This window comes from Felis catus, chromosome B1 (assembly GCF_018350175.1).
Source record: "Felis catus isolate Fca126 chromosome B1, F.catus_Fca126_mat1.0, whole genome shotgun sequence".
NCBI classification, from domain to species: Eukaryota; Metazoa; Chordata; class Mammalia; order Carnivora; family Felidae; genus Felis; species Felis catus.
Window position 1 is genome coordinate 148,021,396 of NC_058371.1, and position 26,043 is coordinate 148,047,438.

General features: G+C 38.5%; 1 protein-coding gene across 9 annotated transcripts in view; it reads right to left on the reverse strand.

The window, feature by feature from the left end:
• RUFY3 (RUN and FYVE domain containing 3) overlaps positions 1 to 26,043 on the reverse strand; it is an 81,400-nt gene that overhangs the window by 36,353 nt on the left and 19,004 nt on the right. For 6 of the 9 annotated variants that reach the window (XM_045056248.1, XM_045056247.1, XM_019829403.3 and 3 more), the window contains one exon: positions 11,130 to 11,183. The exons of the other annotated variants lie outside the window; for them this stretch is intronic. In XM_045056248.1, the coding sequence (XP_044912183.1) occupies positions 11,130 to 11,183 (54 nt within the window). The remainder of the gene's footprint in view (positions 1 to 11,129; positions 11,184 to 26,043) is intronic. 9 annotated transcript variants of the gene reach the window in all.

The window sequence follows — 26,043 nt, forward strand, 5'->3', positions numbered from 1 at the left end:
CCATATCTATCTATTCTCCTTAATGCCATTCCAAATACCATATAAAATTCTACTCGAGTAATAAAGAGGAAATACACTTAAGTAACATTTTGTCTGGTTGAAATCTTAAAGACGTTAGTCAAGAAAATTTAACAACAAATTTGTTTATCCTCATTGCTACCTTTCCTTGGTAATAGTGTAATCAAAGATGTGCTTCACTAAAATCCATCCTTATTATCAGGAACACTATATCCACCCACTACTCTTAATCTGTTTGATATTAATCACTTCTTTGTACCAATTAACTTACGACACCAGGCAAGGAGTCTCATTTCTTTGGGGCTTCAATTTCCTCATCTGTGAAGTGAGGGTTAAGCTTGTTCAGTAATTCTTTTATCTGGTGGAAACAACACACACCCATATCGATCCTAATGACTCCCTGCAGCACCAATTCTCAAGGGGTCGGGGGAGTATATTATTAACTCTGGAATGGAGAGAAACAACAAGTTTTGGAAAACCCCACAAATGACCCTGATACCAAAAGAACTAGATCCTTGCCACTGCACATGTAGTCCTGGCATCAAAATTGGCATCACCTGGAAGCTTTTGGAAATGGGAGGCCTTAGGCTCTAATGGTACTACTGAATCAGGTTCTGCACTTTAACTCGACCCGAGGTGATCTATATGTGCATTAAAGTTTGTCAAGGCACTGACCTACATGACTCTTCCAGCTCTACCATAACTTAATTCCATGATTTCACAGAAGCTTCCTCAAGGGCAACCAATAAACACATATACCAGTGGAAAGCCCCAGGAAGAAGGGGTAATAAAAGATTAGAACAGAAATAAACAGCACATTAAAGTACTGAGAAAATCAATGCAACCTGAAGTTGGTTCTTTGATAAGATCAACTGACAAATATTTAGCTTGATTGACCAATAGAAAAAGAGAGAAGACTTAAATTGCTAAACTGAGGAATGAAGAGGAGATATTATTGTTGACCTTACAGAAACAAAAAGGGTTGGAAGGGAATACTACTGACAACTGTATGCCAAAATATTAGACAACCTAGACAAAATGAACATTTTCTAACAAAGATACAGATCACCAAAACTGACTTAAGAAACAGAAAATCCGTAACAGGTAAAGATACGGAATTTGTCAGTAAAAAAAACATCCCATAGAGGTGCCTTGGTGGCTTAGTCAATTGAGCATCTGAGTCTTGATTTCGGCTCAGGTCATGATCCCAGGGTCGTGGGATCAAGCCTCACATCAGGCTCAACATGGGCACTCTCTCTCTATCTTCCTTTGCCCTTCTCCCCTGCTCTCTCTCTCTCTCTCTCTCTCTCTCTTTAAAAACAAAACAAAACAAAACAAAACAAGAAAAGAAAAAAAAAAAATCCCACAGAGAAGAAGCTGGAACCAGATGGCTTCATTATTGAAATCTATCAAACATTCAAAAAAATAAAGAATGAAAATAACCCTTCATAAACAATTCTAAAAACCTGGAAGATGGAACATTTCCCATTTCATTCTATGAAACCAATTATTACCTTAGATAAAAATCAGGCAACTATATAAAAAAACTATAGATTAATAAATACCTCTTATGAATATAGATGCAAAACCCTCAACAAAGTACTTACAAACCAAATCTAGCAACATATAAAAAGGATTATACAACATGACCAAATGGTTTTTTAAAAGACACCAAAAGTGGGGCACCTGTGTGGCTCAGTCGGTTAAGCTGATCTTTGGATCAGGTCATGATCTCATGGTTCAAGGGTTTGAGTCCCACATTGGTCTCTGCGCTGATAGCTCGGAGCCTGGAGCCTGCCTCACATTCTGTGTCTCTCTCTCTGCCCCTTCCCCACTTGTGCTCGCTCTTGCTCTCTCTCAAAAATAAATAAATACTAAAAAAAAAAAATAATAAATGACTCCAAAAGCACAGCAACAGAAAAAACAAACAACCGGATTTTATAAAAATTAAAAAAATTTGTGCTTCAAAGGACATCATCAAAAAGTGAAAAGAGAGTCTACAGAATGGGAGAAAAAAATCACATTATATCCAATATCTAGAATATACAAAGAACTCTTACAATTCAACAAAAGACAACCCAGTAAAAAAGAATGGGCAAAGGATTTGAACATTTTTTTCAGAGAAGATATACATATAAATGGCAAACAAGTACATGAAATAATGCTCATTAGGAAAATGCAAATCAAAAACACAATGAGATACCACTTCACATTCACTAAGATGGGTGTAATTAAAAAAAAATTTTTTAAAGGAAAATAACAAGTGTTGACAAGAACGTGGAGAAATTGGAACCCTAGTTCACTGTTGGCAGGAATGTAAAATGGTACAGCTGCTTTGGAAAACAGTCTGGCAGTTCCCCAAAGGTTAAACCATAGTCACCAATATGACCCAGCAATTTCCTTTTTAGGTGTATAACCAAAAGAAGGGAAAACACACGTCCATTTAAAACTCATACATGCATGTTCATAGCAACTTTACTCATAATAGTCTAAACATGGAAATAGTACAAATGTCCATCAATTGATGAACGAACAAATAAAATGTGGTATGTTCAATGAAATGTCATTCACAGCAATAAAAAGGAATGAGGTACTGATACATGCCATGTTATGTATGAACCTTGAAAACACCATGCTGAATGTAAGAAGCCAGGCACTAAAGGCCCCATGTTTAATGATCGTTTACATGAAATGTCCAGAACAGGCAAATCTATAGAAACAGAAAGTGGGTGAGTAGTTGCCAGGACCTGGGGGAAAGAGGGATAGGAACTCAATGGTAATAGATATGTATAGGGTTTTTTTTGTAGGGTGATGAGAAGGAGAAGACTCAGTAGCTCAGCACTGGCCTTGTATAGGGTGATGAGAATATTCCGGTAGTCGTGATGGAGGTACAACTTTATAAATATAGTAACTACTAAATGATACAGCTGAGAGTGGTGACTCTTATGGTATTGTGGTATGACTCTTATGGTATGGTGAATTATATCTCAATAAGGCAGTTCTTTCAAAAAACTAGAGACTTGCTGGAGGGGAGGGGGGCAGGGGGATGAGTTAAATAGGTAATGGGTATTAAGGAGAGAACTTGTTTTGATGAGCACCGGGTGCTGTATGTAAGTGATGAGTCACTAAATTCTTCACCTGAAACTTATTGTTACACTCTATGTTAACAAACAAGAATTTAGATAACAACTTGGAAAGAAAAAACAAATAAATAAAATTAGGAAGATAATAGCAGTATTAAAAAATAAAAAAACTAGGGACTTAAGATATAAAATAATGTATATTATGTATGGATCCTGATTTGAATAAACCAATTAAAAAGAGACATTTAAGACAAGCAACCTTTGAAAATGAGCTGAATAAATAGTAGGTACTATTAAGAAATTATTGGGGCACCTGGGTGACTCAGTCGGTTAAGCGTCTGACTTCGGCTCAGGTCATGATCTCACGGTCCCTGAGTTCGAGCCCTGCGTCGGGCTCTGTGCTGACAGCTCAGAGCCTGGAGCCCATTTCAGATTCTGTGTCTCCCTCTCTCTCTGCCCCTCCCCTGTTCATACTCTGTCTCTCTCTGTCTCAAAAATAAATAAACGTTAAAAAAATTAAAAAAAAAAGAAATTATTGTTAATATCGAAGTGCTTACAAGTGGTAAGGAATACTGTTTGGAGTTTTCTTTAAAATGCAGATCTTCTGGGGCACCTGGGTGGCTCAGTCGGTTGAGCATCTGACTTTGGCTTGGGTCATGATCTCATGGTTAATGGGTTTGAGCCCCGCATTGGGCTCTGTGCTGACAGCTCAGAGCCTGAAGCCTGCTTTGGATTCTGTCTCCCTCGCTCTCTGCCCCTCCCCCGCTCATGCTCTGTCTCTGTCCCTCAAAAATAAATAAATGTTAAAAAAAATTTTAAAAATAAAAACAAAAAAATACAGATCTTCTTCAAGATACGATGGGGTTACATCCCAACCAACGCATTTTCCATTGAAAATATCATAAATTAACACCTAACCTTTAACAGACCTAGCCTATCTTAAACATACTCAGTCACATTAGCCTAGAGTTGGGCAAAATCATCTAACAAAAGCCTATTTTATCACAAAGTGTTGAATACCCCATGTCATTTATTAAATACTGTACTGAGAGTGAAAAATGAATGGCTGTATGGCACAGGATGGTTTTAAGCGTATCAGATGTTTACCCTTGTGACTGCGTGGCTTGACTGGGAGCCACATTTCTCTGCTATTGCCCACCATCATGGGAAAGCTTGGGAAAAGGTGAAAATTCACAACGTGAAGTATGGTTTCTACTGAATGAATATCCCTTTCACACCACCATAAAGTAAAAAAGTCCTAAGTTGGGGTTGTAAGTACTCCAGGAACAAAAATATGGAAATTGATGAAATAAGATCAGCAAATATTGACAATTATTAAAGCTGGGTGATGGCAACTTTAAGCTTCATTACTCTATGTAGTTGAAAGCTTCCATAATTAAAAATAAAAAAGAGGTTCTGTTTTCTTTTGCTTCAGGTCAAGGTTTAACTGCCAACCTCCAATGAGAAGACTACCTCTATACTGTTTTCCCATCTCTGAAAATAACCAAAAACCCCTTCTGATTGGCATTAATACTGAACTGAATGATCTTATTTGGTGATTTAATGTTTCCAAACCATTCTTTTATATACTATCACTCATTCTTGATAAGGCATTGTGAACTTTATACGTATATCCTGAACAAAGAGCTCCTAAAACCCTTAAAATTTCCTAAGTGATAAGAGCCATAGAAACATCTTTTGTTATATGTGGTTTTTGTCCCTGGCTCCTGAAATAGCTCCAGAGTTAAGGGTAAAAGAAGCATTTTTGGAAAGTCCCTAAGGATGGGGGCTGGTTACCCAGGAGCAATAGCCATGTGATTAAAGGGTTGGAAGTTTCAGCTGTACCCCACCCCCCAACTCCAGGGAGGGGAGAGGGGCTGAAGATTGAGTTCAGTCATCAATGACCAATAATTTAATCAATCAGGCCTATATAATGAAACTTGCATAAAAATCCTAAGCAAAAGGGATGAGACAGCCACTGGGTTGGTGGACACACTGAGGTGCTAGGAGGGTGAAGCACCCAGAGAGAGTATGGAACCTCTGTGCTCCTTCCCACACACTTAGCCCTATGCACCTCTTCCACCTGGCTGTTCCTGAGTTGTATTCTTTTGTAATACACCATAATCTAGCAATTAAACTCTTTTCCTGAGGCCTGAGCCATTCTGGCAAATTATCAAACTTTATGAGGGGGTCACAAGAACCTCTGATTTAGACCTAGTTGGTCAGAAGCAGAGATGACAACCTGGCCTAGCAATTAGCTCTGAAATGAGGGGGCACCTTGTAGGAGTAACCTCCTAACCCGTGGAGTCTGCACTAACTCCAGGTAGATGGTGTCAGAATTGAACTGATGCTAGCGAATTGGTTGGTGTGGGAAAATCCCCCGCATAATTGGTGTCAGAAGTAGTGTGAGCAGTAAAGGAAAAGTGTTTTTCTTTTAGGCATCCACTATCTTTAATGTTTAAAAGATGTCCATTTACACACACTCTTTTCCAAGAGTTTCCTATGAAAATGCACTGGTTTCTTCTTCATTAGGCTCCCATATCATAATATAATCAATTTTTGTTTTGGGAGCTTCCCGAACTCAACACCACAGAAGAATACCTAGAAAATTTCCGGGAACATTTATAAGTTAGGACAACAGTCAGTCGTCTCTGTTTTGAGGCAACATAAGAAATTTAGGAGATAAGTACAAACCCCAAAGTTCCTTGCTTTGCTCAGCTTATTCCATAGAAATAGTTTAAATGTTGAGGGCACCACTGTGACTTAGGACAGCTAGAGCTCTGATCTAGAAGAGTTAGATCTCCGTTTCTCACATTCCCTGATACTGCGAAAATTTCTCATTTCTTTATATTTTACCTGTAAAATGTTGGGAGAGACAATCCTCCTTGGCCCTCTTGTGCCATTACACATCTTTACTGGGTTGTATCAAGACTGCAACAAGACCTTGACCACTCTTTTATCTGGGTCATCTGTCAGGGCTGTTTATGCAGCTGATAGTCGTGAGAGGTGAGGCTTTCTTACTGCTTCCTATAAAAGCAATGGGTTCTCCAAAGTCAGTGTTCCTCAGCTGCAACACCCACCCACCACATGCAGAGCATCTTGCTGAGCCTTATGGTGTCTACTAGGTGGGACTCTTGTGCAAGACACCAGTATGCTGATGTTCAGGCTGTTTGCAGCGTTATGAGTAATAAAGTCCTTTGTCTCCCACTAGGAGTCTTGTATCTTTTGCCAGTATCTAAGAACAGAATCAGGCTAATTGTTCAGCTTGTAAACAGGGTAAACTCCAGACCTGACCAAAAACCTGGAATAATCTCGATCTTTAGGTTAATGCCGGGAATACTGTACACCTGTGTTCCAAATGAGACACCACCAAATACTGTAGGATTTGAGGAAGACCCTCAAGGTGAAATCACAGAAAACACGGAAGAATGCATTCCAAAAGGTGGGAATGGGTGTGTGAAATGAGGTAAAGAGAATCGGAATGGCATGGGGAGAGCTGGCAAGCACGGGAAAGGTGACAGAGGTGACAGAGTGAGAAAGGTGACAAAGTCAGGTGACAGAGGTCTCTAAAAGCAGACAGGTAATGAAAAAGGTAATGAGAACCACTCTAGGTTTTGAGCAGAGAGGTGGTGTAATCAAAACTTTGAAGATGATGAGTCTGAGAGGATTATGCACAGTGAATTTGGGCGGGGGACGGGGGGGAAGAGGACCAAAACTGCCTGCCATGAAGGACTGTACCAGTTAAGGAAACAGAACAGTCACGAACAGCCAAAGTTTTTGCCCCGTGAGACTGGAAATGAAAATGAAAAAACTGAGTAACTATTTGGGGGTAAGGGGTAAAATCAGGTTGGTTTCAGATATGGTAAAGGACACTTATGTGGAAGTATTCTCAACATATTTTTTTCATCACATAGCTGTAAATACAAATTAAAGTTTGAGGTTGGATAATCATTAGCATAGGGATAATAGTGGCAATTATTAGATGCTTTCACCAGAGGAGATGGTTTATACAGAAACAGAAGGATGAAGGGTTAGTTGCGCAGCCTTTGGAGGATGACAATAATTGTATGCAGGAAACAGAATCTAAAATAGAGCCATTTCAGGAAGAGCTCTCTTTCTTAGAGCTTAGTACCTACAGCAGCTTTCAAACTAAAGGTCACACTCCTTAGTGGAGTATAAAATTGATTTACTATGTCTCACCATGGTAAGGTCATGTATTGATACATGTTCTAGAGGTCATGTTCTAGGTACATACAAATAAATGATGTATGTACTGAGTTTTGATGAAAACATGTTTTTACAGTGGGTCTTAAGTCAAATAGGTTTGAACTCTGGTGTAGTGGCCAAGGGCACAAGCTTTGGAGTGAGCCTGTGGGAGTTTGAACTCTACTTGAATTCTACCCTGTGCGATTCTGGGAAAGTTTATCTCTTTTTTTCTCTGCACTTTTTTTTGAGATAATTGTTGATTCACATGCAGTTCTAAAAATTGTGGTGGTTGTGTGTATCCTTAACCTAGTTCCCCCAAATGTAACACTTTGCAAAAACTAGAGTACATTATCATAACCAGAATACTCATATTGAATTACAGTTAACACACACAATGTTGCCATCAACACAAGAATCCCTCATCTTGCCCTTTTAAAGCCAAACTCACTTTCCTCCAGCCCCCTACCCTCTCCTAACCCTTGGCAACTACTATTTTCCATTTCTATACTTTTGTCATTTCAAGAATATTATATAAATGTAATCACACAGTATGTAACCTTTTAAATTGGCATTTTTTTCCCCACTCAGAATAATTCCTTATATTCATCCAAGTTGTTGGGTGTATCAATAGCTTGTTCCTTTTTATTGCCGAGCAGTATTCCACCTGGCAATTTTCTTCATGGGGTAGGCCTCACTTTCCTCATCTATAAAACAATACTAGGGTTTTGAAGACTAAACAAATTAGTATGTGTTAAATATTTAGAAATGCTTGGGACATGCTAAGAATAAAACATTGTTAGTGATTAAAATTATTATGGTTTTCCATAAATATAAGTGCAACAATTTTATTTAAAATAAACCTTTACTCAATGACTATGTGACACAGTGTTACATGCTAAGAATATCTCTTAGATATGTTCCTTCCATTTTTCATGATGGCGGACATTAAGTCTTAACCCAAAAGAAAATGTCAAGGAACCAGTAAGCAATCTTGATCAAATAGTATGTCACAAAGGTGTATCATTTCCCTAATTCAAGTAACATCCCAACTATCTCAGTGCTCAGAAAGATGGGCAATAATCTGGACAACTGCAAATTCACTGAATCCATTTAAGAGGCTGGTAATGAGTACAGAAAGGAATTTAATATTTGAGAAACTAAAGATAGTAAATTATCTGCTTTTATTATTTCATTTAATCTTCATAATTTTCTCGTGAGTTTCCAAACTTTTAGACACAAATTAATAGTGTATAATGAGATGGGATGCCAGATGATTGATCAGTGTTGTAAGCAAGATACATTTTCATCCTCAGAAGACATTTCATATTCTGTTAGAGGAGTGACAGACACACTGAATGTAAAACCAACAACCATCACTGTAAGAAATCAGTTTGCCAGAAGAAACTTCAATCTTGACAAAATTTAAAACAAAACAAAACCCAAAAGCTAATAGTTCTAATCTGCAACCTCCTAGAGTTTGTTATGTTAAAAAGCAAATTTTCAGGAGGCTGGAGGCCAGTGTTAACACTTCATCTATTAAAAAGTCAACTGTTATGACACATCCATAATAACAGGTAAGAGACAGAATTGAAACAGTTCAGCGGTAAAGGTCTCCTGAAAAGATCTGAGTCTACATACATCTCAGCTTTCTCAGATCTGAAACCAGAACCCACCCCAGGCTCTGAGTTGCTATCTCTGTTACATGTGGGCAATGCTCTTTAATTCATGTTTATTCTTGTAACAAGCACTTTTATAAAAACTCTTGTTATGTAATAACATAGTAAAACTCTAGCATTTTACATAACTGAAATGAGGCAAGAGAAGTAGAAAATGATAATAAAAAAGACAGGGATGAATGACTCAAAAAAGTTAATGAGTAAAGCCCCTTCCCTTCCACCATTCTGATTGTCATTTCTTTTAAAAAACTCCATTCCAGAAAGACTTTTCTGTAAATACGTTCTTGACCAACATTACCATACACTACATGACTGGTAATTTACTACTATCATCAAAGTATTGACAGTTCACACCTTCTGGGCTTTTTATGTGCTATACTATTACAATTCACCTCATTTCCCTTTCTGATTTCACCTGTGGCAATTATTCACAAAAATTCCCACAAAAACAAGATGAAAAAGAGGAGGCTGACTCTCACAGTAGGCTTGATTCTTTCAGTAGTACTTTGTATTAAAGAAATGGAATTTTGTCAGGTTGAGTCCTAGGGAAGAAGTCTTCAAGGACATAGATTTTTTGGCTTTTATGCAGCATTTTTTTTTTTAGTACCTAGTCTATTAAAGGAATCGAAACCTTATACCTGTGTGGTGCCTGGTAAATAATAGTAATAGCAACTAACATAATAGTAAACGCTACTCACTGAATGAATCAACACCCTCCTCTTTGTTTTTCGTTGTCTATGAACTGTCAATCAACCAGGTAATACTGATTTGCTTTTTCATCGAATTATATGTAACTGGTTATATTAAAAGATGGAATAAAGACATAGTTTGACTGTGGGAAATGAGGTGAAACTCATAATAATTTACTCATTCAAAGTAAAGTGAAGAAGAAACTACTGGGCATCAGTAGAGACAGAATGCCTTAGTCTTGCCTGGTGTGACCAAATGGACTGAGCACAGTACCACCCCAGATCTCACATGGACACACCCAAGAAGTTTAAGACAACCTCTATTCAAGGATATTACACTTGAACTAGGACGATAAACACAAAAAGGAGAGAACAAGTAAAAAGCCTTAAGCTCCAAGTTCTGAAGAACTTGAGTGAATGGAGAAATGAACGTGGGCCACAGCTGTCAAGGAGCACTTCCTTCCTGGAGCACGCATCTGGGCTAGAGGGCGGTGCCCCAAGCACAGCGGGGCGCAGGGCAGGTAAGGGAGAAGGGGAGTAAGCGCTCTGGGTGGAATGCTGCAGGTACAAGGCAGGAGAGGAGGCTGACGGCACTCAAGGCACTCAAGGCACTCAGGCACAGGCAATGAAAAGGCCGGTCTGCGCGCAGGGCCAGTCTCCTGTGTGTGCTAGGAGAGTGTGTGCTGAAGCTGGGGGACGTTTAGTGCCCAGGCAAAGTGGGAGAATGTAAATGACAGAGTGCAGTGGAGCCAAACTTCAATTTTTCTATTTTTATTATAAAATGTATAAATTACCTTGAGCTCCCTAGAGTTTGGTGCCGATTTCAGAAGAAACGATTGGTTTAGGGAAACTTCATATATTGGAGCATATGTGCTACTTTTGAAAGTAATTCCACTGGAAAGTAATGCTAATACGGGACCAAGATGAAAGTGCTTCATGTTATGGAAATCTACAAATCAGAACAACATTCCAGACTGGATACTTCAGATTCCTGGGATTGGTTTGTTTTTGGCCACTGTGGAATTCACAGAAATATATTTTTTCACAAATGATAAAAAAATGTGTTTACATCTTCCCAACAAATGAAAAAACAGCCTAGAAAAATTTGATATAATTTTGAAATAAAGTCCCCTTAAAACATTTATTATTAGGATATTTAACAAATATCCTAAAGGAACAGCATAAACATATATGCTTTACTTGGAACCACAAGGATAAAGATTTTAAGTGCAAGACTCTGAAAACCCTAATCCTGTACAAATGAAGTACCTGTATGGAAAATGTAGCAAATATTTTTATTACTCCAATTATTGCCATGGGAAATAAAACCTAAAGCTGACAGTCTCGCTTATGGAAAACAATCAAAAGGTGGTTAGAAATTAAAAAAAAAAATAAAAAAAGAAATAAAGAAAGAAAAGAAAGGAAAAAAAGCTGAAAGATGTTGGTGTGGCACGCACCTTCTGTATCATCGCGCATTTGCTCCACCAAATCTGTCAAATCCTCCCAAGAGTCTTTGCAAACGGCAAAAAGAAAGGAAAAGAAAGATAAAATGTCATGCAAGCCAAGAAAGAAAAGTGCTATTAAAAACAAGGTTTCAAAAGGATAACTGAAAGGGAGATTTCCTAGAATTCTTTCAGCTTAACCCAGAGATTAACAGTGAAAACGGCTGGAAATACTCCTGAGAAGGGGTAGGACTCTAAGCAGAGACATCGACTACGACTATTAAATTTGTTTCAAAGCTAAAATCATTTCAAAGTTTCTAACAAAAGGAAACAAGGATTCATATCCCATAAAAAATAACAGATTTTTTTCCACTGAAAAGCAAGATTAGGCTCTTTGTATTTTAAGTGCACACAACATTGGCCTCATTCAACGTTTGTTTTGACCACTTCAGTGGAGCTGGAAAATATGTGGAATGCTTTTTAGAATCAGGCCAAATATGATACAAACTAGTGACTTTTCTTAAAATAACCACAGAAAAGTCCAAATACCTCTCTCAAAACCCTCCACCCATACAGTTCTTCCCCAAACCGAAAATAAAGGAAAAGATGCTGCTTTGAAGACAGACAAAATAAATCATTTATAATTCAATACAGATGTGCCTTCAGTTAAAAGTATAGTACTCTCTCCTTTTTCTATAAATTCAATATTCCTGTACACAGAATATTCCATGTGAGGGAGAAGGACAGCAAAGAATGCGAAGATTACAAATATAATAGGTACTTCTGTGTCTTAAAGCTGTAAGATGACTTTGGAAATAAGAGAACCTATAGAAATTTTTCAAAAAGTACACCAGCTTCATCGTTCAGTAATTCTGAAGCTATTATATTGTACACACCTGCAATATTCATATTCAAACTCACAAAATCAGGTGAATTTTGTGTGTGTAAATATGCAGCAAATAAAGGGACATTCTCAGAGGATGAAGCATAACAAAAATGAAAATGGGCACAATAAGCCTTCCGTCTTGAAAAATGTATCACAGAAACCAGCACAGGATCTGAAGCAACAAGTAGAAATCACCATTTAGGAAAGGAATTTATCATTTGTCCTGCTTTTTCACTAGTTTATTATATCATCACTGTAATTCTTCAATTCAACTGGTTAATTTCTAGCTCTGCTGTGGTATAGTGGTTATTCAAGTGGGCTGTAAGGGCACATTCTAGTTAAATAAATAAATATATGATCACTTATCCTACAAAGATGTGCAAAAAACATACAAGTATGTAAAACATTTCAGTTTAAATTCAGAAAACAGGGAAGCAGATGAGGATGTAATATGTGATTATGTTGGTATTGTGATGTTGTGATTATGATAATATGTTGATATGTGATTAAAGTAGCAATTTTTGAAAACTATATATAGATTGTTGGTTAGGCCAGACATGGGGACAGGCAATGCAAGAAGAATGCAAGTATCTATAACCTTTTACACTTGTACTGTCTCCCAATTAAAAAGTCTAGAAATTAATAATTAGAAAACCAAGCGCAGATGTAGGGCACAGGGAAATAGGATTAAATCCCTAACTTGCATCAACATCCCAACGAAGTCACCTTACAAAGGGAGGCAGGAGAGCACAGTTCTGAGAGCAGATTCAGGATCACTGGGGCTGGCATCCCCGCTCCACCCCTACTCGCCCTATGACCTTGTCCCTGTACTTCATGTCTCTTACCTCAGTTTCCTCATTCTGGAAAACAGGGAAAAGAACAGTACCTATCTGACAACACTGTTGTGAGGAGCAAAAGACTAACACACGCCAAGTCCTTCATGTTAATATTTTCCAGCCAAATATATTTTGAAATTCAGATTATTTTTTTAATTTTAGAAAGGCAAAATGGTAAATACTGAGGCCCCAACCCCCCCACAAAACCATGCAGAACTAGCAGGCTCCGGGGCAGCACTTCACAATCAAGCACATTAATATTTCTGCAGGAAATAAATGAATGTTCAAATTAAACAGGATAAATAAAGACTATAAATAACCTCAAATAAATTCAGGTCATGTCTTAGCACCAAATGAATTCAGGCGAATTTATGAAAAATGCTCTTGGTTTTCAGAGCGTTTTTGGATTCTGCAATTGTGTATATGTATGTGCAAAGCACTTAGTGTTTCATATAGAAAAAGCATAAAATAAGTGCTAGTTACTATTATTTTATAGTAAATTAGTGCTAAAATACATTACATATAGATATATTTCCATATATCACTTTCAATATCCTGACAATATGCTACAGATTTATATTACACAGGATTATAGGTTTATAAGAATGTACTTCTTAAAAAAATTTTTTTTAATGTTTGTTTATTTTTGAGAGACAGAAACAGAGTGTGAGCAGGGCTGGGGCAGAGAGCGAGGGAGAGACAGAATCTGAAGCAGGCTCCAGGCTGTGAGCTGTCAGCACAGAGCCCCATGCAGGGCTTAAACTCACGAACTGCCAGATCATGACCGGAGCTGGAGTCGGACCTCCTACCGACTGAGCCACCCAGGCGCCCCAATAAGAATATACTCTTAACCATCACATTAGTTTACAGACTTGCTATGCTCACCTTGTGAAAGTCAGCAAGGTGAATATTACCATTTATCCTTCATTTTCTTCACCTAGAAACTATATTTGTCACCTAATAAAATAAAAGTACCTAATTATCGAAATGAAATATAAAGATCCTCTGAGATTCATGCACAGAAGAGCTCTGGAAAGTGAATTTCTAGGTAGGAATGGTTGGTGAGTACAAGGGACCTCTCTGACTTTCCCCTTCCGTGTCCCATCTACAAGTTTCCCAGTCTACCCTGACCAGACATATTTTCTGTTTTGTTTTTAAATTTTTTTTTTCCAACGTTTATTTATTTTTGGGACAGAGAGAGACAGAGCATGAACGGGGGAGGGGCAGAGAGAGAGGGAGACACAGAATCGGAAACAGGCTCCAGGCTCTGAGCCATCAGCCCAGAGCCTGACGCAGGGCTCGAACTCACGGACCGCGAGATCGTGACCTGGCTGAAGTCGGACGCTTAACCGACTGCGCCACCCAGGCGCCCCTTTCTGTTTTGTTTTTAAAACAAAAAGGTTCTGAGTATCAGGGTGATGGAATCAATTTAAAAGAGCCCTCCTCCCCTGAAAGATAAGAGGCGTGTTTTCTCCTTCTAAAGTCGTTCTCCCCTTACCTCGGCACGCTCAGGATTTCATTGCAATAAAGAATGGATACTGTGCTGTTCTTTTCCATTCCTCAAAGAAGGATTTACAAAATATTTTAAAAATTATGCTATCTGGAATATGTTCAAATTGTCAAAACAACAATGAAAGTGTCTAATACATGAATCAAAGAAAGTACTAGCATGGATAACTCTGGTCTTTTCGCCAGAACGTTTCATTTTTCTAGGGATTATACTTTGTTACTCTCAGCATGTTTTTGCCTGATCTAAAAATCTATGGTAACTTTAATTTGTGTCATAATAATACATATTCACAAGTTTCAGAGAGTGGTAACCTAAAGGTTTGCTAGTTGCTACAGAAGATAGTCCTGAATTAAAATCTTGCTATAGATAATGAATAATTCAGAGTTGTACCAGTCAGAACTATGTCAAATGTACACTGTAAATGTTAAAGTAAATAGTAAAGGGAGCTTCCAAGGTTACTCTGGCTAAACAGACAGCCTCATTCCCACTCAGAACACTGATTCCTTATGAGTGCATAGCTTAGAAATGCCAAGTGGACTGTCACTGTGTGTGGTGCCCCAAGTCTGGTAATGAAACATCAGGACCACCACACCACTCTAAATGCTTGGATTACATGGTTAAAAATGGTGCACCTAACCGATTCAGGAGAAGCATGTGAACAAAGACATTTTCTAAAGTCAAGAAATAAGAGACAAGGCTGGAAGTGTACGAGGGCCCCGAATTAAGGAAGCATAGCTGATCTGAGGTTTAATGAACTATTTTCTTGGCTATCGTTCTGTTTCAAGTCTAAGAATGAGTAAGTCAGCAAACTAATATATATGGCACTATAAATAACTAATTAGCAAGTACCGTAAAATATTTGCTCTTACAGAACATGGTGACTCAATGGCAATGGCTGTGTGGCCTGGTAGGAGGGACCTTGGCTTTGGTACTGATATATATTTGGGGTAGGACCACTGCTCTCACAAAGCCTTGGGCCCTGTGTAGTTCCATCTTTTTTCTCTGATGAGGGAAGTAGCTGAAGCTCCTTCTCTCCTGAGAAATGCTTGAATGTGCTCAAAGTGCCTTGCCATTGTTTATGTATCCAGGGCTGTGAGATCTCTCTTCTTGATAGATTCTTTTTCCAGGAGTCTTATAACTATGGACAACAAAGTTACAGCCAAGTTTAGAGAAATATGTAACCAAGTTACATTGTCTCCTTGATGCTAGGTGACTCTGATTTAGAGTGTTATTTTTAAAAAGCTTATTAGTTTCTTGGGGGAAAGCCTTCTTGAAGCCCCAACTACTGATCACAAAGCACTCTTCAATGGACTGTTATGAAAATGAAAGCTAACTCATTTAAAGTACTTAGCACACCTTAGATTCAATGTGAACTTTACCTTTACAAGAAACTAACAAGCTGGATTCCACTAAGTATATTTGCCACAATTAAAAAAGAAAATAGGGGGAAGTGGGGTTAAATAAAAAAAAAAAAAACAACTAATATTAAACAGGGTAAAAATAAGCCAACACAAGCAGACCAAATGACAAGTTTAACAGCTGAGATACTCTTAAACTAACTAGTAACATAATTAGCTTTAGTAATATAAAAATTAGTAAAGGAACTGCCAAACTAATTTTAAAAAGTACAAAGAGGTTCTGTTCTAATAAACCAGTAGTTTAGACTAAGATCTATTTCTTCCCCACAGCAGAGTTAAAAACAAAAATATCAGCAAAGAAACACAAATGGTCTTGGAAAAAAAGTAATATTAAGTGATTGTGATCTTGTGATTTATAATAAATATCTATTTGGTCTTCTTCCCCAGTCCCTGGCACAGGGCTCCCGAAACCCCTGTAAATTCCTAAGTGATAAGAGCCCTACAAGCATCTTTTGTTCTAATGAGGTGATTCTAGGTGGGCTCCTGGATGGGGGCTGGTCCCCAAAAAGACCAAGCCATGCTTCTAAGTTTGGAATTTTCAGCCCCACCACTCACTTCTTTAGAGAGGGGAAAGGGGCTGGAAATGGAGTTTATTGATCATGCCAACGGAGGAAGCCTCCACAAAATCCTAGTAGTATGGGGTTTGAAAGCTTTCCAGGGGGGTGCACACCCCAAATCCACCAGGAAGAAGCTCCTGCATTTGGGACCCTCCCAGACCTCACCCTATGTATCTCCCCTTCATCTGTATCCTTTTTTCATAACCTTTAATAAACTGGCAAACTTAAGTGTTTCCCTGAGTTCCGTGAACTGTTCTAGCAAATCACTAAATCTAAGGGGAAAGCGGTCATGGGGACGTGTGATTTGTAGCCAAGTTGGACAAACGTTGTGGGTAACCTGGGGATCTACTACTTGTGATTAGTATCTAGAGTGGGGGGCAGTTCTGTGGGGCTGAGCTCTTAACCTGTGGGATCTGACATTACCTCCAGGTAGGCAAAGTCAGAATTGAGTTAAACTGTACACCCGGCTGGTGCCACAGATTGGTGTTGGACCACCCGCCCCACACACATACATCTGGTGACCAGAAGTGTTAGAAGTGAGGCGTCCTGAGTGAAAGGAGAAAGACACAAGAGAACTATAGGTTTTCCTAATACAGTTATCAACACTTGGGCCATTTAATACTTAGGCTTTATGTTGAACAAAGGCTTTTACTAAGGCAGATAGTACAGTGAGTTTGTACAGAAGTCACAAGTATGAAATATCACAGGCACTTCCCTTCAGAACTAAGTAACTGCGACATGAGGTAAAAGAGATTGGTATTAGAGAGATAAGAAAAGATAAAATGGATTCCTAAATCAGGTGAGCAGCTACGTGATACTGGAAGGCTAAGGAGGACACGGCCTGATGGAGAGTGAGAGGATGAGGGAAAGGGGGCCTCCCCAAATTAGTAGAGCCTTTGCCACCTACCTGAATGGCTGCAATGGAAGAAATAATCATGAGGTGTCTAATACCTCAACTGGGAAGCTTGCTGCCCACAGGCCTAGACATTGTGGGATTCTCAGATGAAATGTAGTACACCCTGAATTTTACAGCTCTAGGAGAAAGAGAAATCTCAGCAGCCTTTTCATCCCAGGAAACAAACTCCAGCAATCAGAAAATTTCTCATTGTACATTTAACAGTAAAACTCATTCTCTTCTACCTAAGATATTGTCACTGGCTTAAAGAAAAAAAAACCAGATAAAACATAATCATGGAGTTTACAGCTGCTGAATCAACTGTTCTAAAAACCACAACTGTTTCATTTGGAAAGTTCAGATTTTAGTACTGTGAGAAACCACAACCAACTGCAGTAGCGAAAGACAAAAAGAAAAAGCTAATACGAAAGTTCACGATACCATGCTATTAAAATTTTTTAAAATGTTTATGGCAGCTTGGAAATGTGTATAAAAAATTAAAATATATTACTATTTGACCCAGAAACTCCACTTCTAAAGATGAAAATTGGTAAACTGTTCAAATTGTAAACATAATTTGGGTAAAAATACCCCAAAAGAAAGTGGTGGCCAAACTTAGAAACAATCTAAACGTCTGTAATAAGGAAGTCAAAGAAATTATGGCATATCCAAAAAACTGAAGACATTAAGTGAGGTGATGCAGATTTCTATTTACTGTGGTGGAAAGATACCGCAGAGGAAAAAAGGCAGGTCACACAACACAGGAATGGTACGATTTTGCATGTATAGAAACTGTGTGAGCTTGTAAGTGAACTGTGTGTATATATTAATAAAAAAGAGAATCTGGTTACTAAATCTTATTAGTGGTTATCAATAGGTGCTAGAACCGGGGCACCTGGGTGGCTCAGTCGGTTAAACATCTGACTTCTGCTAAGGTCATGATCTCGTGGTTTGTGGGTTCGAGCCCCGTGTTGGGCTCTGTGCTGACAGCTCAGAGCCTGGAGTCTGCTTCAGATTCGGTGTCTCCCTCTTTCTCTGCCCCTCCCCCACTCATGCTCTGTCTCTCTCTCTCTCTCAAAAAATAAATAAACATTAAAAAAATTTTTAAAAAATAGGTGCTAGAACTTTAGGTGAATCCTACTAGTTTGTGTTTTACACTCTTCTGTATTCTGTAACTCTTACAATATGAATATATCATTTCTATAACTAGAAAAATAAAGTTGCTTTCATAAAATACTTATATACATAATAAATATTTTCTAAAAAAACATTATTTTCAGCAGACTGACACGTACACGTTTTATTTTGAGAATATTTAATTATAACGAAAAATAAATAATTCCTTAGGGGCCATTTGTCAACAAATCTATTTCTCTGTCCCTCTATACATGTGCTTCTAAAGCTCATCAAATCTTTCTATCTGTTCTCTGGCAAAGTTCAACTATGAAAAATTGCAAGGAACAGTTTTTTGTGTTTACTTCCCTGGACTCAAAAGCACTTCACAGCAGTCAGAGTGAATTGGTGGGGGTTGGAGGAACCACAGTGGAAAACTGCGCCCCATTATGCTTTCTATTTCCCCACAAAAAGGAGGTACTGACAAAACTCAAAATACAGAACCACAGCTGAAAAGCGGAGAATCCTGTGGGTACTCTCAGATGATAGCACTTGCCCTTTCCAGCCACGTCTTACAAGTACCCAGGTCTGGGAATCCAACGACTTGAATTCCAATCTGAGCTCTATCACTGAGTAGTTATCTAATCGGGTACAGCATTTACCTCTGGAAAATGATAAATATGTCAAAGAGAAGTTTAGGAGGAATGACCTTCTGCACTGGAAGCTGATAACCCAAGGAAGAGTCACTATAAACTCCATTAAGAAAGGCACAAATTAAAGATTAAAGAAAAAGCTCTGTTCTCAGAAAGGTCCAGAAAGGCTCACCAATAGAGCAAAGACAGTAAGGCACTGTGATTACGACAGTGCACTAACGTGGACACCAGTGCAGGCATTTGAAGGAGTTGGGAAGGAAGTGGAATGGGAAGGAGAGTGCTGACTTCAGGGAGAGCACATTACAGTCGGCTCAGAGGCAGCACAAAGCTCTGCTGATATTTCTCTCCCAGGAAGGATTTTACAAAACTTGGGTAAAACTTACCTTGAAAGGGTGACTAGCCAAGCTCTTCCACAGCAGAGCAACAAGAAAGGGATGAACTTTGTCCAAAGAACTTTGCCCAATAGGCTTCCAAGATGGTATTACAAGCTACCACGTCCACACTTCGAAAAGTTCACAAAGACTGCCTTCTGCACACGTAATCACAACTTGGAGAACCTGACAATATAAATCTGAGGCTATCAGGGCTGGTGGCAACAAATGTTCCCGTAATCTCACCGAGGGCAGATTATAAAGGGAGGTGTGCCATACTGAAAGCCAAGAACAGTAACAGGATTCCGTTTAAATCCTAACAATTCAGGCTTTATTTTCTGAACACTTCTGAAAGGAATAAATCAAATGCTGTACCGAATGCATCTAAGTCTAGACCTTGTGGGTCACCTGGTGTACTGCAGGCAGCTTTTAGACAGCTCTGAAAGCAAAGCATGCCAGTACACAAATACAGGCCTAGGACTCAGAAAAACTCAAAATATCTACTAGAAATATAAAAAAAATTATTCTGACAATGGATGTGAAACTGTTAAGGAAAGTACTTATTAAATACGAGTCAAGCGGATGATCGCACACCTATACTGATATAGCCTTTTACTTTAAAAAAGAGCATTTTTTTTCCTGATTATACTAATATACCCTCTTGTAGAGTATTTGGAAGACATGAAGTTTAAATAATGTCATAAAAGTCACCTGTCGTTCCACTGTCCAGAGGTAATTACTTTTTACATATTTGGTACATTTTGTTTTACTTGTGGTGGACATGTACCCCTGCATTTAACACAAATTGTGACCACAGTGTATGTAGTTTGGGAAACAGCTTTTAAAAATTATATTCTAGGGGCGCCTGGGTGGCTCAGTTGGTTAAGTGTCCAACTCTTGATTTCGGCTCAGGCTTTGGTCTCCCAGTGTGGGTTCGATCTCCACATCGGGCTCTGTGCTGACAGCGTGGAGCCTGCTTGGGATTCTCTCCCTCTCTCTGCTCCTCTCCCGCTCTCTCATTCTCTCTCAAAATAAATAAGTAAAATAAACTTTAAAAATTACATTCTAAACAATTCCCTATGCCATTAAATATTCCTCCACAATCATCTTTTAGGGCTTGTTGTATAGATGTTCTGCAATTTACTGAACCACTTTCCTATTGGGCGACTCGGGTTGCTTTTAAAGGTCCTGCTACTATAAATCATTAAAACGGGGACTTGCCTGTTATTTCTGATTATTTCTTTAAGACAGATGTTTGGTATAATCACTGGGATTTAACTTGTCGAGGCTCTTGATTCACAGGGTTAAGTGAACCCCAACAAAGCTGCACCCATGTGCATGCCTACCAGCAGAGCCTGTGCCCAATGCTTCCCCTGCTTTCATCAGCACTGAATAGTATGTTTGGATTTAGTAGAAAACAACAATAAGGAACTATTACATTGTACAAAACTTCAACTTTCTAAGTAAGATACAGTCAATCTGGAATAGGAGATAAATGACTAAAAGAATTAAATTAAAAAAACTCAAGGGGCACCCGGGTGGCTCAGTTGGTTGAGTGTCTGACTTGGTTTCAGGTCATGATCTCACAGCTCGTGAGTTCAAAGCCCCACATCAGGCTCTGTGCTGGCAGCTCAGAGCCAGGAGCCTGCTTCCTAGTCTGTTTCCCTCTCTTTTTCTGCCCTCCTCCCGCTCATGCTCAGTCTCAAATAAACTTAAAAAAATATTTAAAAAACCTAAAAAAGCACAAATTGTGTGTGATAATCTTTTCTTTCACCACTGATTATTTTCTGGAGTTATGGGGCATTACTGCATTCACCCAAAGTGTGTTGGATAGCTACCGTAAGCAGTACCTGGTACTACGAGGCCTTCTGAAGGATGCAAAACAAAGTTTTGCCCAAAGAACTTTCTATATAATTTCATAAATGAGGGATCACATAGATTAAAATGAATCACTAGAGAATGATTCCAAGTGCATTCAATCAAGTGGCACAGACACTACCCAACGATTCAAGGCATATGATTCAGGAGGTGAAGAGCAATGGACATGCTAGAGAAGGCCTTCTGGATGAAGGGAGTCAAGGGGCCTTTCCATTTCTTGATATGATGTCAGCATGGAGAATCTCAAGAGGGGATAGTGTAACAGCAAGAATAATCAGGGTCCTGGTGAAGTGAGAATCTACAACCTGGCTGAAATAGGTTAAGTATGGAACAGGAGTATGAAAAAACATTAGATAAGTAAAATTACCCAAAGAAGGGCATGGAAATACTTGGCTAAAGACTAAGGATTCAATGTAGTTACTATTTCAATCTATAATCATGAACATTTCTCTTACCACAAACAGCTTTTCACATCATTTTGTACATCTACCTCAGAAACATTTTAAATTTAGCACATAAAGGTGCTGACCTGCCAGCCAGGTCAGTTTTAGCAGTGTGCCGCTATTTGGGAGTATCTCTGCAACTATGTAAATATTTTCACGCACTTCATAAAAACGAGTGGAAAGAAGAAAATGAAAACAAGTGGATAAAAGCTAAGATCTCCACTTCAATTAATGGCAATCACCAAGCATGCCCCAACTAGCATGCTTTTGGCCTCATTTTGATGTTCACTGGACTTACGCTGGCCACTGCCGTGATCAACTGTGTACAAAACTGCTAGAAATAGGTCACCAGAGTAGACGCCCTTTGTTACATGCAGGTCTATTGGTAGACTTACATTTTACTGAGTTTTGCTATAGGAGTGCCCCAAGCAGACTGAACTGTGGCTGCCTGAGTTTGAATCCTGGCTCTATCACTTACTACATTCCCAAATGTCAATTAGTAAAATGGGCGTAATAATCGTACCTAGGCTCAAAGGGTTGTTGCAATGATTAAATGACATACTATATACATATTACTTGGAACAGTTCTTGGCACAAAATAAGTGTTCAATAAATGATAACGTCTCCTCCTGTTCCAACACCATTACCACTTTTTCAGGAGTACTCTACATGTAATACAGAAGGCTGCCTGAAACAGGGCTCTTGTACAAGAATGAAAAGTTTGCTTTCATAAAGACTCATTTGGCAATTTTATGAAGAATGAATCAGTATAGGAAGAGAAATGGGTTTGGAGAAAAGCTGAAAGTAGGTGTAGGAATCTAGATGTGACACAATTAGCTCCTGGAGGTTGTACAAATGAAAATAAAAGACAGAATTAAGACTTTGTTGTGGAACACAGCACATATATCCTTCTTTTACGCCCTAACACATGTAGCACTATTTGCTTGTTTAATCATAACAGAAAACTATAATAGCCAGATGCCTTGTGTGTCTACAGGTGTTGTGTTAAATTCAGAAAGATCATTTATATATAGTTTAGTAAAGTGCTTTTGACACAAATGACATATATTCACTTATGAAAATTGGAGCCTTGATTTTTTGTCAACTTCAGTTAAAGTCATTTCACATAAGAACCTTTGAGTATTGCATGCTTACAATTTTCTTAGTAAATACATGTTCATCATCAAAAAGATAAATGAATGTTCACATATAAATAAGTGAAAATAGAAAGTCTGATCACAAATCTGCAGGTTACTGGGATTCAACATTAAGAGTAATAGTTTTGGGATGCCTGGGTGGCTCAGTCAGTGTCCGACTTTGGCTCAGGTCATGATCTCGTAGTTCGTGGGTTCGAGCCCCGCATTGGGCTCTGTGCTGACAGCTCAGAGCCTGGAGTCTGCTTTGAATTCTGTGTCTCCCTCGCTCTCTGTTCCTCCCCTGCTCATGTTCTGTCTCTCTCTCTCTCTCTCTCTCTCAAAAATAAATAAAGCTTAACAATTTTTTTTTAAGATTAATAGTTTTGTTCTATTAATTGGGAGAAATGACTATTAAGTCTTATTCAGGAGGGCTATTAAAATTCACATATAATATATGCTTATTTTATTAAAGTATAGGAGTAAATGCACATACATAATGAACTTACTGTTAAAACACTTAATTTTAATGTTAAAAAATTATCATTATGCACAACCAGAAGGAAAAAAAAAAACTCTACTACTTTCATCACTACTCCTAACATTTTGTTCCCAGTAAAGCATGTGAAAACTTACTGGAGAGGAAATTTGGAAAGGGGCTGAAAATAAATACTAACCACCTTTCAGTTCTGGCATTTGAGTCTGTGTAGTTCTTCCTCCCCATCCCCACCCCTTAAGACTCCCTTGCCTCCAGTTTATGCCCAGATAACTCCTGCACATATTTTAGGTCTTAGCTCAAACATTACTTCAATTGGAAATCTTCTCTGGAATAAGATTTTTCACTCTGTACTACTGTACTGCAATGACTGTCATTTTACTTGCTTGAAGTACCCCACCCTACACCTCCCAACCTATCAAATAAGCCCAGAAAATCCAAAGGACCATACTTGTTCACTTCACTGTACTAGGACATAAATTATAAGTGTGGGGCATAAATCATAAGTAGGATACTTAAATGCATGTTGAATGAAGGGCCAAGGTCTGTATGATAAAAGCTGAGTTTTTAAAGCATTATTCGTTTTTCCTTTGAGGGTTCTAATGGACACTAAGGATTTTTCTACAGGAAAAAAATGTACAGATATAAAATTTTTTGAATGATAATTAGGATCACGGGTCCCAGGTTTAGAAGCTCTGCATTATAGTGAATTCATGCTCTGAAGTTTCTTGGTAAATAGCCCTTTGGCTTCCCCTGCCAAAACGCCCATTGGGACAGGCACCTTTTTTCATTAAAACATACACATTTCACCCCAAGCAGGATGGGGTTATACTAGGGTGCAGTGACATTGATGAGTAAAAGTACATTAGTAAATGTCAATGGAGTGATCTCAGAATGAGACACTTCCCACAGTCACTGAATAATAAACACTTTTCCATTACATCTTTAGGGGATTTTTCCTTGCTTATTATATCTTATCAGTAGAATATTCCCTATTGTATCTGATCAGTAGAGTAGTTCCTATCAAATGGAAAAACCTGATCACAAATCTGCACCCATAATCTACACCCAGACTGTCCTTCGGGAAATGTGAAGGGGTGTCTATTTATTTCTTAGTCCCTAGAACTGGACTTTGCATCAAGGAATGCCTAATAAATATTTCTGACCAACAGGCAGACCAGAACACGTCCTTGTATGTCAAGGACAGATGTTTCATATAAACTACCTCTTTATACATTACAGTAAAATGCCAGCTATTCTAATGAACACTGAAGCAAAATGACACCACCAGGGCAACTGCAGAGTTATGCAATAATAGCATGTATTGGGTCTGCCATCACATATAGTTCTCTACAATACCCGAAAACTATCGTGTCTGTCCAATATGTCACTGCCTCCATAGTCTGTCTCTTATTATCTGTATCTGAAAAGGAAGTTTCCTAAGTCAAAAAAGTAATTTCAAAGCTTATACCTGTCTTTGTAACCAGATGGTACATTTTACTGTATTAAATTGATCATCTGTGGACATCATCTCTCAACATCAGATTCCCATTCTTTAAAAGGTTAACAGGAAAACAAGTATTGCTTGATAACTAAGTTGTATTTTTAATCAATTACTTTGTTTTATAGAGCTCCAAGAAAGGATAATGCTAAAACATGAATTTAAGCTACTAATGGTCTACTTTAGTCTGTCTAGTAAACAACTAGTTCAGAGTGCTCCAAAAAATTAGACATAAAAACAAAAATATACATTAAAATGGTAATGTATTCAAAAACATGCTGCAGTTCAACCTAAGGCTCCATGAATAACTATTACACACATAAGTAACATTTATAGGGTTTACATTAATTATCTCAATTTTTCTCACCTACAATCAGATAATTACCACCCATAACTACTTGCTATTCTCCAGCTCGACCAGCTCACCATGTACTGCTGGAAATGTCCCCCCTCTTCACCCTGCATCTGCCTGATGATCACCTAATTATGTACAATGTCCAGGCCAGTCTCACTCATTAAATGAAGCCTTTCCTGAACCCTCTCCTCTTCTGTGGAATCGGTCTTGGGCTCTTATCTTAGGGGAAATCTACTCACACAGATTTATAGATATCCTCCTGATTTTAAAAAAAGGGTACTGAGAGAGAGATCACTTCCTTGACTACCAACAAGCACTGACATGATGACATGAATGTTTCTATTCCCATGTATTTTAGGGCTAAGCTAGGCGGAAACTCTAGGTCCAGGCCTGCACTGTGGGCTGCACAGTGAGAGGCATGAGCTGTTTTCAGAAAACAAAAGTTGGAAACTACAAATCTTCTAACTGAGGCCATGCCCAATCTTTATTCTTGTCTTAAGAGGGTATATGATGCTTTTTGTCCATTTTCTCTTGTGGGAGTCAGGGTGCCTCATTGCAGGATTTGTGTGGTTGGAAGGCTTTCCCTCCAAGAATCAGCTGGGAAGTATAATGTAAATCCTCCTGTGTGTCCAGGTACCAGGTGCTCCATTTTGTCAACAAGGTGAGAGATTCACAGTATCACTGGCCTGGCGATAACTGCGTACATGCTGATAGCTAAATTATACCTAATACTTATCACTGGTATTAATATTAAAGCAGACACTTCTTGAGTCCAAATGACTGTTCAGACATCCTGAGTTAGCCAGTGGAGCAAGGAAATAAAAGCTCTGAAAAGCACCACCTTGTTTCCCGGGTCCCCAAACCCACAGATGTCTGGACTTTCT